Source organism: Dermochelys coriacea, chromosome 1 (assembly GCF_009764565.3).
Source record: "Dermochelys coriacea isolate rDerCor1 chromosome 1, rDerCor1.pri.v4, whole genome shotgun sequence".
In the NCBI taxonomy this organism is placed as follows: Eukaryota; Metazoa; Chordata; order Testudines; family Dermochelyidae; genus Dermochelys; species Dermochelys coriacea.
This window is the reverse complement of record NC_050068.2, coordinates 6599337-6609683: the sequence shown is the minus strand read 5'-3', so window position 1 is coordinate 6609683 and position 10347 is coordinate 6599337. Positions and strand designations below refer to the sequence as shown.

At 56.3% G+C, this 10347-nt stretch overlaps 1 protein-coding gene across 2 annotated transcripts; it reads left to right on the top strand.

Moving 5' to 3' along the window:
- The first annotated feature begins 292 nt into the window (after positions 1–292).
- On the top strand, positions 293–8601 carry LOC119849619 (folate receptor gamma-like). 2 transcript variants are annotated; one of them, XM_038386620.2, is made up of 5 exons: positions 293–435; positions 2284–2425; positions 4675–4863; positions 5657–5792; positions 7427–8601. In XM_038386620.2, the coding sequence occupies exons 1-5, from the start codon at positions 416–418 to the stop codon at positions 7699–7701; spliced, it is 762 nt and encodes a 253-aa protein (XP_038242548.1). In that variant the 5' UTR covers positions 293–415; the 3' UTR covers positions 7702–8601. The 2 variants fall into 2 exon arrangements, with proteins under 2 accessions (XP_038242548.1, XP_043359932.1); XM_043503997.1 differs by lacking the exon at positions 293–435 and adding an exon at positions 1864–1910.
- The last annotated feature ends 1746 nt before the right edge of the window (positions 8602–10347 follow it).

The following is a 10347-nucleotide window of genomic DNA, read 5'->3' as shown; positions in this document are numbered from 1 at the left end:
TCCTCCTTCCCCCCCCTGCTGTTGGTGATGGCTTATCTTAAGTGATCACTCTCCTTACAGTGTGTATGATAAACCCATTGTTTCATGTTCTCTGTGTGTGTGTATATAAATCTCTCCTCTGTTTTTTCCACCAAATGCATCCGATGAAGTGAGCTGTAGCTCACGAAAGCTTATGCTCTAATAAATTTGTTAGTCTCTAAGGTGCCACAAGTACTCCTTTTCTTTTTGCGGATACAGACTAACATGGCTGCTACTCTGAAACCTGCTACTTTACAGGTAAGGAGCACTGGTCACAATTAAGCCTCATTAACCCGGTTGCGTGGAGGGGTTAGCACCTGTGGTTAAAGGACTTGGCTATTAAAGCTGACTCCAGAGGCCTGTCTGCTGTGGTGAGCACTTACTTGAAGTAGCTGGGATGGGCTTTTTTCCAGCAAGGTAGGAGCAGTTCATGTTTTTCTGTTGTGATGGGGACAGGGGGGTGTCTCAGCTAGTGTTTGGGTGTCAAAGTGATTAGCTTTGTAACTGCTGTTTGCTTCTAGAGTGGGGTGAATTGCTTTCTAACACTAGGCTGTGACCTGTCTGCCTTGTTCCTGGGCTGGGTGTGCAGGTTCAGCGGAGATCTGCTGCTCTAAAAGTTGCATTGGTGAACCTTGTATACAGGCTAATGCTGGAAGGTGGAGGGAACCACTTGGCCCAATGTAGGGGAGAAGAGTCCTGATGAGGGAGGATATTTGATAAATGGGAAGCTAGCATAAAGCCTTGTACTAAAGCATGTAAAAGCCCCATGTTGGGGGGGTGGGGGTGGAGAGTCCAGTGACCTGAAATGAACAGCAATAACTGTCTCCTGTGACCAGCTGTTGGTGGGCTGGGAGTCTGCTCTTGCAGCCTGTGATCCTGGCAGCCCAATGTTGTGCTAGTTTGTAGCTGACCAGTCTGGTCACCCTGTCCCAGTGGGCTGAGGGGATCCCCAGACAGGGTGAGTGGCAGGGCCATGGGCTAGCCTCCTCCAGCTCCCTGTCGGAGGAACACTGAGTGAACAAGTGGGAAGAAATACAACCTAATAGGCCTAATCTTATCCTAGGCTTCATGCCTGGAAGCCTGCTTGTCGGGTTAGTGGTGTTGGCTGGGTAGGGTCCAGCTTGGTCATTGCTGTGACTCTCTGGATGAGACAACCAGTAGCCAGTGTCTGGCTCTGTATCATTGGCTAATGCAAAGGGAGTGGCCTGTATGCACCCATGGGTGGCTGTAGGGGGGAGGGGAGCTCATGCTGAGGTGAGACATTGGGAGCTCAGCTCTGAGCCAAGGCAAAGCAGTCAAGCTGGGGGCAGGGTTTGGAGAAGTGCCTGCCCCACTGGGGCCTAGGTGGGCTGCTTAGAGGGTAAAAGCTCCTGTAGAGCTTTGTGGCCAGCCCCTCTCATGCAGGGGCAGCAGGTTTGTAGAAATGTTGGCAGTGGCCAGAAAGCCCAGAGTTCCCCTGACCTGCCTAAGGCTCTGGGGGGGGGGGGTTTGGGTGGGGAGAGGAGGTCTGGGGTGCAGGCCCTTGGCTGGGGCAGGGGATTGGGGTGCAGGCTCTGGGGTGGTGGCTGTGTGCTGGGTGCAGGTTCCAGGCTAGGGCAGAAGGTGGGGGTGCAGGAGGGAGTGAGGTGTGCAGGCTCTGGGTTGGGACAAGGGGTGGGGGTGTAGGAGGGAGTTTAGGGGTGGGAGAGGGTGTGGGGGTGCAGTGGTTACCTGAGGCTCCTAGGTGGGGTAGGCTGGGGGGGGTCTCCACGAGCTGCTGCCCCCACAGCTTCATATTGGCCACAGGCGTGCTTGGGGTGGGAGCAGCACGTGTAGACACAACTTTCTCCTCGCCCAGCCAGCAGACACATGCAGCAGGCAGGAAGCCACTCGGCTCCGCTGTGGTGCTGGTGGTGAGTGGGGGCCCCAGGCTGTTTGAAATCGCCCTGGGGATGCATGGTGGGGGAGCGCCCAGGGCGGAAGGTGGGACTGAGGGAGAGACCCTGCCTTAGAACCCTCCGCCCACGTGCCTGGGTGGGATGTTTGGGGGGGGTGAAAGCTGCCAGTGAAGCAGGAAGCTTTGTGGTCACTCTCTCATGGCTCTCTGCAGAGCACCTGTCTCTGTAGCAGGCCAGCACAGATGCTCTTGCCTGGGGATCGCCTCTGGGTGCTCGGAGCCATGCACTTGGATGGCGCCCACTCTCCTGAAGGCAGCCAGAGGATGCATCTGGACAGCAGCACTAATGTGTCTTCTCTTGCACCCCCCCCCCCTCGCTCTGGTCCCAGGGAGATGGCAGCCCAGTGGGCCGTGCTGGGACTGTTGGCTGCCTGCCTGGCCAGTGCTGCAAAGGAATCGGTGCTGAACATGTGCATGGACGCCAAGCACCACAAAACCCAGCCGGGCCCGGAGGGGGCGCTGCATGGCCAGGTAGGGTCTTGTCTTTTTGACACACGTCAGTCCCATCCCACAACCACTCGGAGCTCTAGGTGAGGAGTAGCTGGGTCCCCTGGACCTGCCGTCCCTTCCAGTGCAGGCTTGTTCCTTACACCAGCTCTCGGGCGGGGGGGGGGGGCGTGGAGGATTGCAGTGCAGGGAGCTGGAGGTGTTTGACGCTCCAAGAACTGTGTGTTTTCTCTCAGCCCTGGAAGGCTGTGGCAGGCAGGGTCATGGTGCCAACATCCTTGGGGTGACAATGAGATCCAGCTGTCTGGCGGCAGCCACACAAGCCATGGGAACTGGGCTACTTCATCCCCCTAAAAAGAGGCCTGTCCCTTGCTGATGCCCTAGGGAAGGGCTCAGACAGAGGCATGGGGCTGGCGAACCAGGACTCCTGCATTGCAATCCAAGCTCTGCCTCTGATACTGAGGGCGAGCTTGGATATGGGCCAGTTTATTCTAGTGACATTAACAGGGACAAGTGAAGGTGTTAACCTGACCCTGTCACTGTATAGCTCACTGCTTGATATGTGGGTTGGGGTACTGAGTACAAAGACCTCAGCCCACTTAGGACCATAGCAACAGCCACCATCTCAAATACCCATATCTCTTTATTAAAGATGAGGGGGGAGAGTTGGAGCATTTGAAAGAGGGTTGCCACCTTTCTAGTGTCTGGTAACTGAGGCCCTGCCCCTTCTCTGCTCTTGTTGCCCCCCTTCCCCCCCCCCCCCACACCTTGCAAAGTCAAACTCCAGACATCAGTGCCGGACTGTCTGGGTGAAAACTGGACGGGTGGCAAACCTAATTTGAAACACAGTATTGAGTGAGGCTGTAACTTTGACAACACTACTTGTTCCTGTTCCCGTTCCCTTTCACTGCAGAGTTTGTAGAAGGCAGGACTGCTGATTGGGGGATGGGGGCAATTGCCCAGCATCCTGGGTGACTTTAAAGGTCTTGTGGGAAAAGAGGCATTAATAGAAGTCTGTAGCTGTTAAGTCTGAGCCCACTTCCTAGAAGATAAAACCAGACCAACACATACGGGGCAGAGAAAAGACTGGAGAAGATCAGCTATGCAGCTTCTGTGTCTGGTGCTGCCTATCCTCTCTGCAACCTCCCTGTTGGAGAAACCACTCCAAAACCTGGCAAATCTGCATCCCCACTGGGTGCTGCCTTTCTGGTCACAAAGAAAAGGAGGACTTGTGGCACTTTAGACTAACAAATTTATTTGAGCATAAGCTTTCGTGAGCTACAGCTCACTTCATTGGATGCATTTGGTGGAAAATACAGTGGGGAACCCAGCAGCACTGCAGGATACAGTCTTGGTGGGGGGGTAAAGCCAGACTCTCCTTAAACAGAAGGCACAAGGGAGGGAGCGAGAAGAGAGCAGACTGAAGGTGGGGGAGGAACATGACCTACTAGGGAGCAGAGCCAGTGATGGCAGGAACCAAAGTCTCTCATCACCTTCATGGCTTCACTCAGTCCTGACCACTAAAGGTGGTGGTGTCAGGTGGGTTTTGCTGCCTTGCCCAGGCTGGAAGGAAGATCGCTGAGGACTGGGACAAGGAAGGTGTCCTAGTGGATTGCAGCAGAAGGTTGGGGAGGCAGCCATGTCCCTCCTTTCTGTTCCCCCATCTCCCAGCCAGCAGTCTGATCTTCCTTCCAAAGTCCTGGGGTGTTTTTTTTACCCCCCCAAAGGAGTGCAGGGGCAGAACAGCCCATTCCCCCCCACTTTGCTCACCAGTTACACATGTTCCCAACAAACTAATTTAGTTCAGATTTCTAGTCCTACATTCCTTAACTCGAGGATCACATTGAAGTGGTGCCTTGTAACTAGGAGGCTTTTTGATTTAGACAAATTCAGTCGGTCTCCTCTTTGCAACCTTTCCCCCCATCCCCACTTACCCAGCATCCCCCCAGAGGAAATCACAACTGGGGTAGAGCTGCAGGCCCTAATAAACCACCATATAACAGCTCAGTGGCTGCCCCTCCTGCCCCAGTCTGTAGCTTCCCCACTTCATAGCATTTTGTAGGCTTTTAAAGATCTCCAAGCACTCGGCAAAATAGCATCTCTGCCCTTCAATCCCTGGTCCTTAGCCATGGCCCTAGCAGTGCTCTGTCGCAGCAGTCGTCCTGCCATGCACCACTAGAGGCTGGTGATGCTGCTGCATCCACAGCATCCTGTCTGCCCCCCGGGCAATAGGACAAAATCCCCTGCATACCCATCCCTTGCTGTCTTCCCAGTGTGCCCCATGGAAAGACAACGCCTGCTGCACGGCTGAGACCAGCACGGGGGCTCACCAGGACCAGTCCTACCTGTACAACTTCAACTGGAACCACTGTGGGGTGATGCCAGAGAAGTGCAAGCGGCACTTCATCCAGGACACGTGTCTGTACGAGTGCTCGCCCAACCTGGGCCCCTGGATCCACCAGGTCAGGGGGCGCTCGGGCTGGGCGCTGCCGGCGGGAGAGCAGGCTGGCTTGGTGCATGTGCTCATGGCTCCCTCTAGTGGCGGGTCCAAATAGTTCACTCCTCACTCACCACACAGAGTGGCTCCTCCAGCTTGAGCGGTCGGGGGCTCGCGCTTTCTGTGCAGAAGGCCCCAGGTTCAATTCTCCACTGTTAGTTGGGCTCCCCATGTAGAGCCAGGGCCCATTGCATGTGGGCAGGACAATCCCCTCAAAGCGTCCTGAGGTCAGGAGGCTGCACTGAACGGCTCCTTTAGCTTCCCTCCCCAGGCAGTGCCCCATGGGTTGTGCCCCATGGGTTGTGCCACCCCCCCTGTCTAGGACCCCAGAGAGCCTGGCACCAATGCTCAGCTCTGCTGAATGGCCCAGCTTGGCTGGGTTTCTCGGTGGGACTGACGCTGCCTCTGTCCCGGGGTGAGGTGGGCTCATGCAGTATCTTAGCTGGGGAGGTAACAGCTAAGATTGCAGGTGCTGCTCCTGGCCAGGGCTCTGCAATAAATCCAAGATCTCTCCCCTGGGTGGTCTGCATGGGTTGCTGTTGAGCTGTAGATGCTGCTGCTCAGGTGTGCAGGGAGGCTGCTCTGAGGCTCTCCCTTCCCCTGGGGACCTGGGCCTGGCTCTGCTGGAACTCGCACTGGCTCCGTTCAGTGGTGCTAGATCAGGGAGTGGGGGAGTCTCACCCCTGCTCCCTGGGGTGATGTTGCCTGCAGGGGGTCCAGAGCTGCCCCCTGAGGCTCACAGCCCTGTGTCCTGCCAGGCGGATACCAGCTGGCGTCGGGAGAGGATCCTCGACGTCCCGCTGTGCAAGGAGGACTGCGAGCAGTGGTGGGAGGACTGCAAGGATGCCATCACCTGCAAAGAGAACTGGCACAAGGGCTGGAACTGGACCTCAGGTCAGTGAGCGGCTGAGAACAAACTCTGGCTGCTGCAGGGTGGAGCTGGACTGCTGTACCCTGAGTGGGTGGGGTCACACCTTGCTTATGGTGTCTTAGAGGTCAAGGGGATGGAGGAGGGGCTCCTACCCCTCCCTGCCCCTTGATGGCAGCAGCCCTCAGACTAGCTCCAGACCTTGGGTGGGGGGCTCACAAGAGGAGCACCCTGGGAGTGAGGGGCTGAGGGCTGTAGTCTCTGTTCTTGGCACTGTCCCTGGTTTGGTCTAGGAGGGTGAGTGGTCCCCTGGACTGAACTTGGTGTCCAATGACCCTGGGGCATCTTCAGCTGTGGAGATGGTGCCCAACCTGGGGCAGGGAAATCTGCCTCCTGTGTGAGCAGAACTGCCCAGCAGGTGGCCATGGGGCTCTAGGGTCATGGCAACTGGGCGTGTGGTACCCCTCTACAGAGAGTTGTGGCCATACCCAGCTGTGCTTGCCAGTATCCTCTGCCTCCAAAGGGGGTTGGGGTCCTGGTCCTGGAGGAGGCAATGGCTGTAGAAGCCTAGGGGCAGAGGGTGTAAAATGGGGCTCCCCAGTCAGGGATGTGCAGAAGGAGCTGGCAGGAGACCTGGATGCAGAGATGTGGGTTGTGAATGCCCATGTACCTTCAGTGGGTGGAGGAGTGAATGGTGCTCAGAGCTTAGGCTGGCAGACTATGCACAGAGGACAGACGACCCAGTGCTTAAACCCTGTGACTTGAGATCTGCTTCAAGTCTCTGCTATTGACTGTAGGGGGTGGACACTGTCTGACAACACTTGCTGCTCTCAATGTTCAGGAGGCTAAATAAGCAGACCAAGCCAAATGTATTGCACCTTGGCAGGGGGTCAGAGTAGATAACACTAGTGGTTCCCTCTAAAGACCCTGGTGCAATACAAACCCATTCCTACCTGCTCCTGCCAAGGGGGTGGGTGTGTGTCACACATGGCTAAGACCCAACCCACCAGTTTGTAACTGTTGCTTGGTGTCTCTATTCTGTACTTTTCTAATCTCCTGCATACTGTTTTCTATACCAGTGGCTCATGAAGGTACCTGTACTGGGACCTAGACTGGATAGGTGTTTGTTTTTTTGCCTTTGACAAGCCCTCTTAGCTAGTGCCAAGGCTGAAGGCAGCTTTGCAAAGTGTTGGGATCCTGTATTGGCTAGCACTGCTCTTTGATAGATTAACTGTGACCTTAATTCAGTCTCTGCCTCAGTTTCCCACCTGTCTATTGGGGAGAAGAGCACTGCCTTATCTTGGGGGTTCATGAGGATAAATGCATGACAGACCCTGGGGTGATGGAGGGCCTAGAAGGATCAAGGTGCATTGGCAGAGCTGTGGGGGGTGGGAAACCCCAGCTGGGCTCCCCTGGGCTAGTGGATTCCTCATTCTTGCTAGCCTCCATCTGACTCCAGCCCATCAGGGATCAATCCAGGCGGTGAGTGTGGCTACACCTCACAGGGAAGAAAAGTTTCTCCAACAAGCCAGCTGGGCCATTGCCAGATCAGCCAGTAGCCTGGGATGGGTGAATGCCTAGCAGCCAGAGATAGAGAAGGTCTCGTAGATGCAGTCAAGCCACAGCTTGCTCACAGCTGGCCTCTTCCCTCCCCCTCCAGGGACCAACCGGTGCCCCCGCAGCTCCACATGCCAGTCGTTCAAGTACATCTTCCCCCAGCCAGCAGACCTGTGTGAGAAGATCTGGTCCAACTCGTACAAATACAGCCCAGAGCACAGGGGCAGTGGGCGCTGCATCCAGATGTGGTTCAATCCTGCCCATGGGAACCCCAATGTGGCTGTGGCCAAGTACTATGCCCAAAATGGGAGAGATGCCTCTCCTGCGCCATGGGTTGTCCTGCTGCTCTTGCCTCTGGCTCTTCTGTCCCTGCTCTGAGCAGCTGGGAGCCTCTGGCTTATATAGGAAACACTTTTCTGCTCAGGGCACAGGGTGTTTGCCCTGCTTTCTGCTCTAGCCAGCAGAGTCAGGATTCAGTCGGGTTACTGCTAACCCTGACAAGACATGATAGAACCAGATTAGTCCCCCCCAAACCCTCCCCTGTGAATGTCTCTGACCTTATTGTCTTGGTGTTCTCCTGCCACGCTCCTCTCTCCCAGCGGGCTGTGGGGGGAGATCCCTCCAGGTCCCTGGGGATCTGAGCTCTGGAACAGGCTGTGACTCACTGGCTGGGTGTATTTATTCTGTCAGGTCCCCTCAGTTACTGACTTCCTTGTCTGATCCCTTCCCTCCTGCGCTCCCTGGGAATACAGGTTTTCCCTCCCCAGCTCACTTCCTGCCCTCGTCTCTGCTTCAGCAGATGAGCTCATTCTTACAGGGTAGGGGGGACTGGAGCCCCATATGAGTGTCCCATGTGCAGCCAATCCACCCTTCTGCTACTAGCTGGAGCAGATGCAGGGTGGGGGGAGAGATCCCACCCCCTCTGTCCTGCCTGGCTCCAGGCAGGGTCTGGCTCCCAGCTTGGCTCTCAGCACAGGGTAAGTTGGAAGCACTGCCTGGCTTGGCAGCAATGCTCCAGCTCTAGCTCTTGTCTGGAGCCAGACTCCTGCTCTGACTGGTGACTCCTGGCCTCTAACCCACTCCAGGACTAGCTGTGGCTACAGGCCATGCTTCCAGCACTGGCTGCAGCCTAAACAACCAGGGCCAGTCCCAGAGCAAAGCCTGCGCTCCCTGTCCTTCCCCTCTACCCTATTGTCCCTGAGCTGCAAGTGGGAAGGTCTCAGTGCCAGACAGACAGTTATGTATAAGAATTGGGCAAAATAAACTGTCCCAGCCTTACTCTGTACCTGTTTCCTCCTTGATAGAAATGTCCTTCTGCTCAGCCCCTGGGGCTGCAAAGCTACAAGGGGGCCCAGCCAGAGGCTCCTTGGGGCTCTCAGGTTGCCTGGCAGGTGGGTACCTTTGTCCTAAACTGAGGTGGGAGCTGGGCTTGGGCAGTCTGCTCTGAGTGGCTGTGGGGTAGAGTATGATCAGTGTGTGTGGGCCTGGCTCCCACCCCTGCTTGTACCCCTGGGGGGGCCCCTGAATGTTTTGACTGCAGGGGGGCTGCAGAGCAGGGTCTGGGCAATGCAGACAGCTGCAGCATCCTCTCCTGCCTGGTGCTAGGAACTCAGCCCCTGGCTCCCCTCACTCATGCATCCCCACCCCCTGCTCTCCTGGCACATCAGGCAGGTACAATGCTACACCCCCAAACTGGGCTTTGGCAGGGGATAGGTCCAGCCCCTGAATGCTGGCTGAGCTGTGAGCAGGAGTCCCAGCCAGTGACTGAGGATGTGCAATAGACCAGCTCAGACCTTGTCTGGTGGGGGCACAGCTTGTTCTTGTTCTTCCACACAGGGATGAAAGCAAACCCTTGGGAATGGAAAGGTCAAAAGGGCTGGCTCTCCACTGTGTTGGGGGTGGGGGGCAGCAGGGTGTCTCTCTGATCAGAGCTTCAACGCCCCCAACCCTTTCCCACCCAAGCAGTGTCGAGACAGATCTTGGCAAAACTTCATGGGGGCAATGTCCTGCCCAGCTCCGGAGCCCCTGGGGGGACCCTCTGGGAAGAGGCAGGGCCCAGCCCTATGCCAGCCACACCTAGTATGAACTACTAACCTCCAGCTTTCCTGAGTCCTGCAGGATGCTCTCAGGGTTTCTTTCACCTGCAGCAGTGCAACCCCCTCCCCTTCCCCCCCGGTGCAGCTTTAGGGAAGCCACTACCCCCAAGCTGGGAGAGCTTCTCCTGTGGCATCACTAATCCTCCTCCCCCAGAGGCAGTGGCTATGTTAACCTAGCACTATCTATGCCAGGAGCTACAGTTGGCCTGACTACAGCACTCGGGGGTGTGGATGGAGCGGTGTAGTTATTGCAGCAGGCAGTAGTGTGGACCTGGTGTCAGTAAAAGTCTCAGCTGAACTGGGCAATGATCAGGGGCTGGGTACAAAGAACCTGGTTTCCTGCTGATTGAATTCCAGTGATGCCTGGTTAGTGCTGGCTGAGGGCGCTGGGGTAGGAAGAGAAGTAACAAAGTTGGGGGGAGATGGGGAGCTGCTGGCAGGGAGGAGCACAAAGCTGTGTGGAGACTCCCTGGAGCTGGGCTGTGGAACGGCACACGGGCGCCAGGCACAGCAAAGCTACTGTCTGCAGCTGTTCAAGTGCTGGGTGGGACCCCTTGTATCAGAGCCTGGTGCCTGGCCACTGGACAATGCCCCTTCTTGGGCATTGGGCCTATAGGGTCCTACTCCCTGGGTCCTACTGTCCTTAGTACCCCCTTCTAAATCTGCCCATGTGCCAGTTACATCAAGGGGCCTTTGCTCTCAGGCCTTGTCCACACAGTTGTTCAGAAGCAGCCCTGCCCAATAGCTCCCTGCATAGCTGAGCACAGGAGAGTTACAGATCTATGAGAAAACCGACACTGGAATGCAAGTGTGTAGCCCTGGCATCCTCTTTCCTGCCCCAACCGGTGTCACCCTCCGGTTTGGGTCTGAGCTATGTCTGTGTTCAGGCTGGACAGAAACTCGGTGTTCCTGCTGCTGGACTAAATCC

What these genes read in the sequence shown, in the direction of transcription:
- LOC119849619 (XM_043503997.1), top strand. Translation starts at nt 1,867, where the DNA reads ATGCAGCAGGCAGGAAGCCACTCGGCTCCGCTGTGGTGCTGGTG. An exon ending in GCTCCGCTGTGGTGCTGGTG is followed by an intron (nt 1,911 to 2,283) that starts GTGAGTGGGGGC and finishes CTCTGGTCCCAG; the next exon opens with GGAGATGGCAGCCCAGTGGG. An exon ending in AGGGGGCGCTGCATGGCCAG is followed by an intron (nt 2,426 to 4,674) that starts GTAGGGTCTTGT and finishes CTGTCTTCCCAG; the next exon opens with TGTGCCCCATGGAAAGACAA.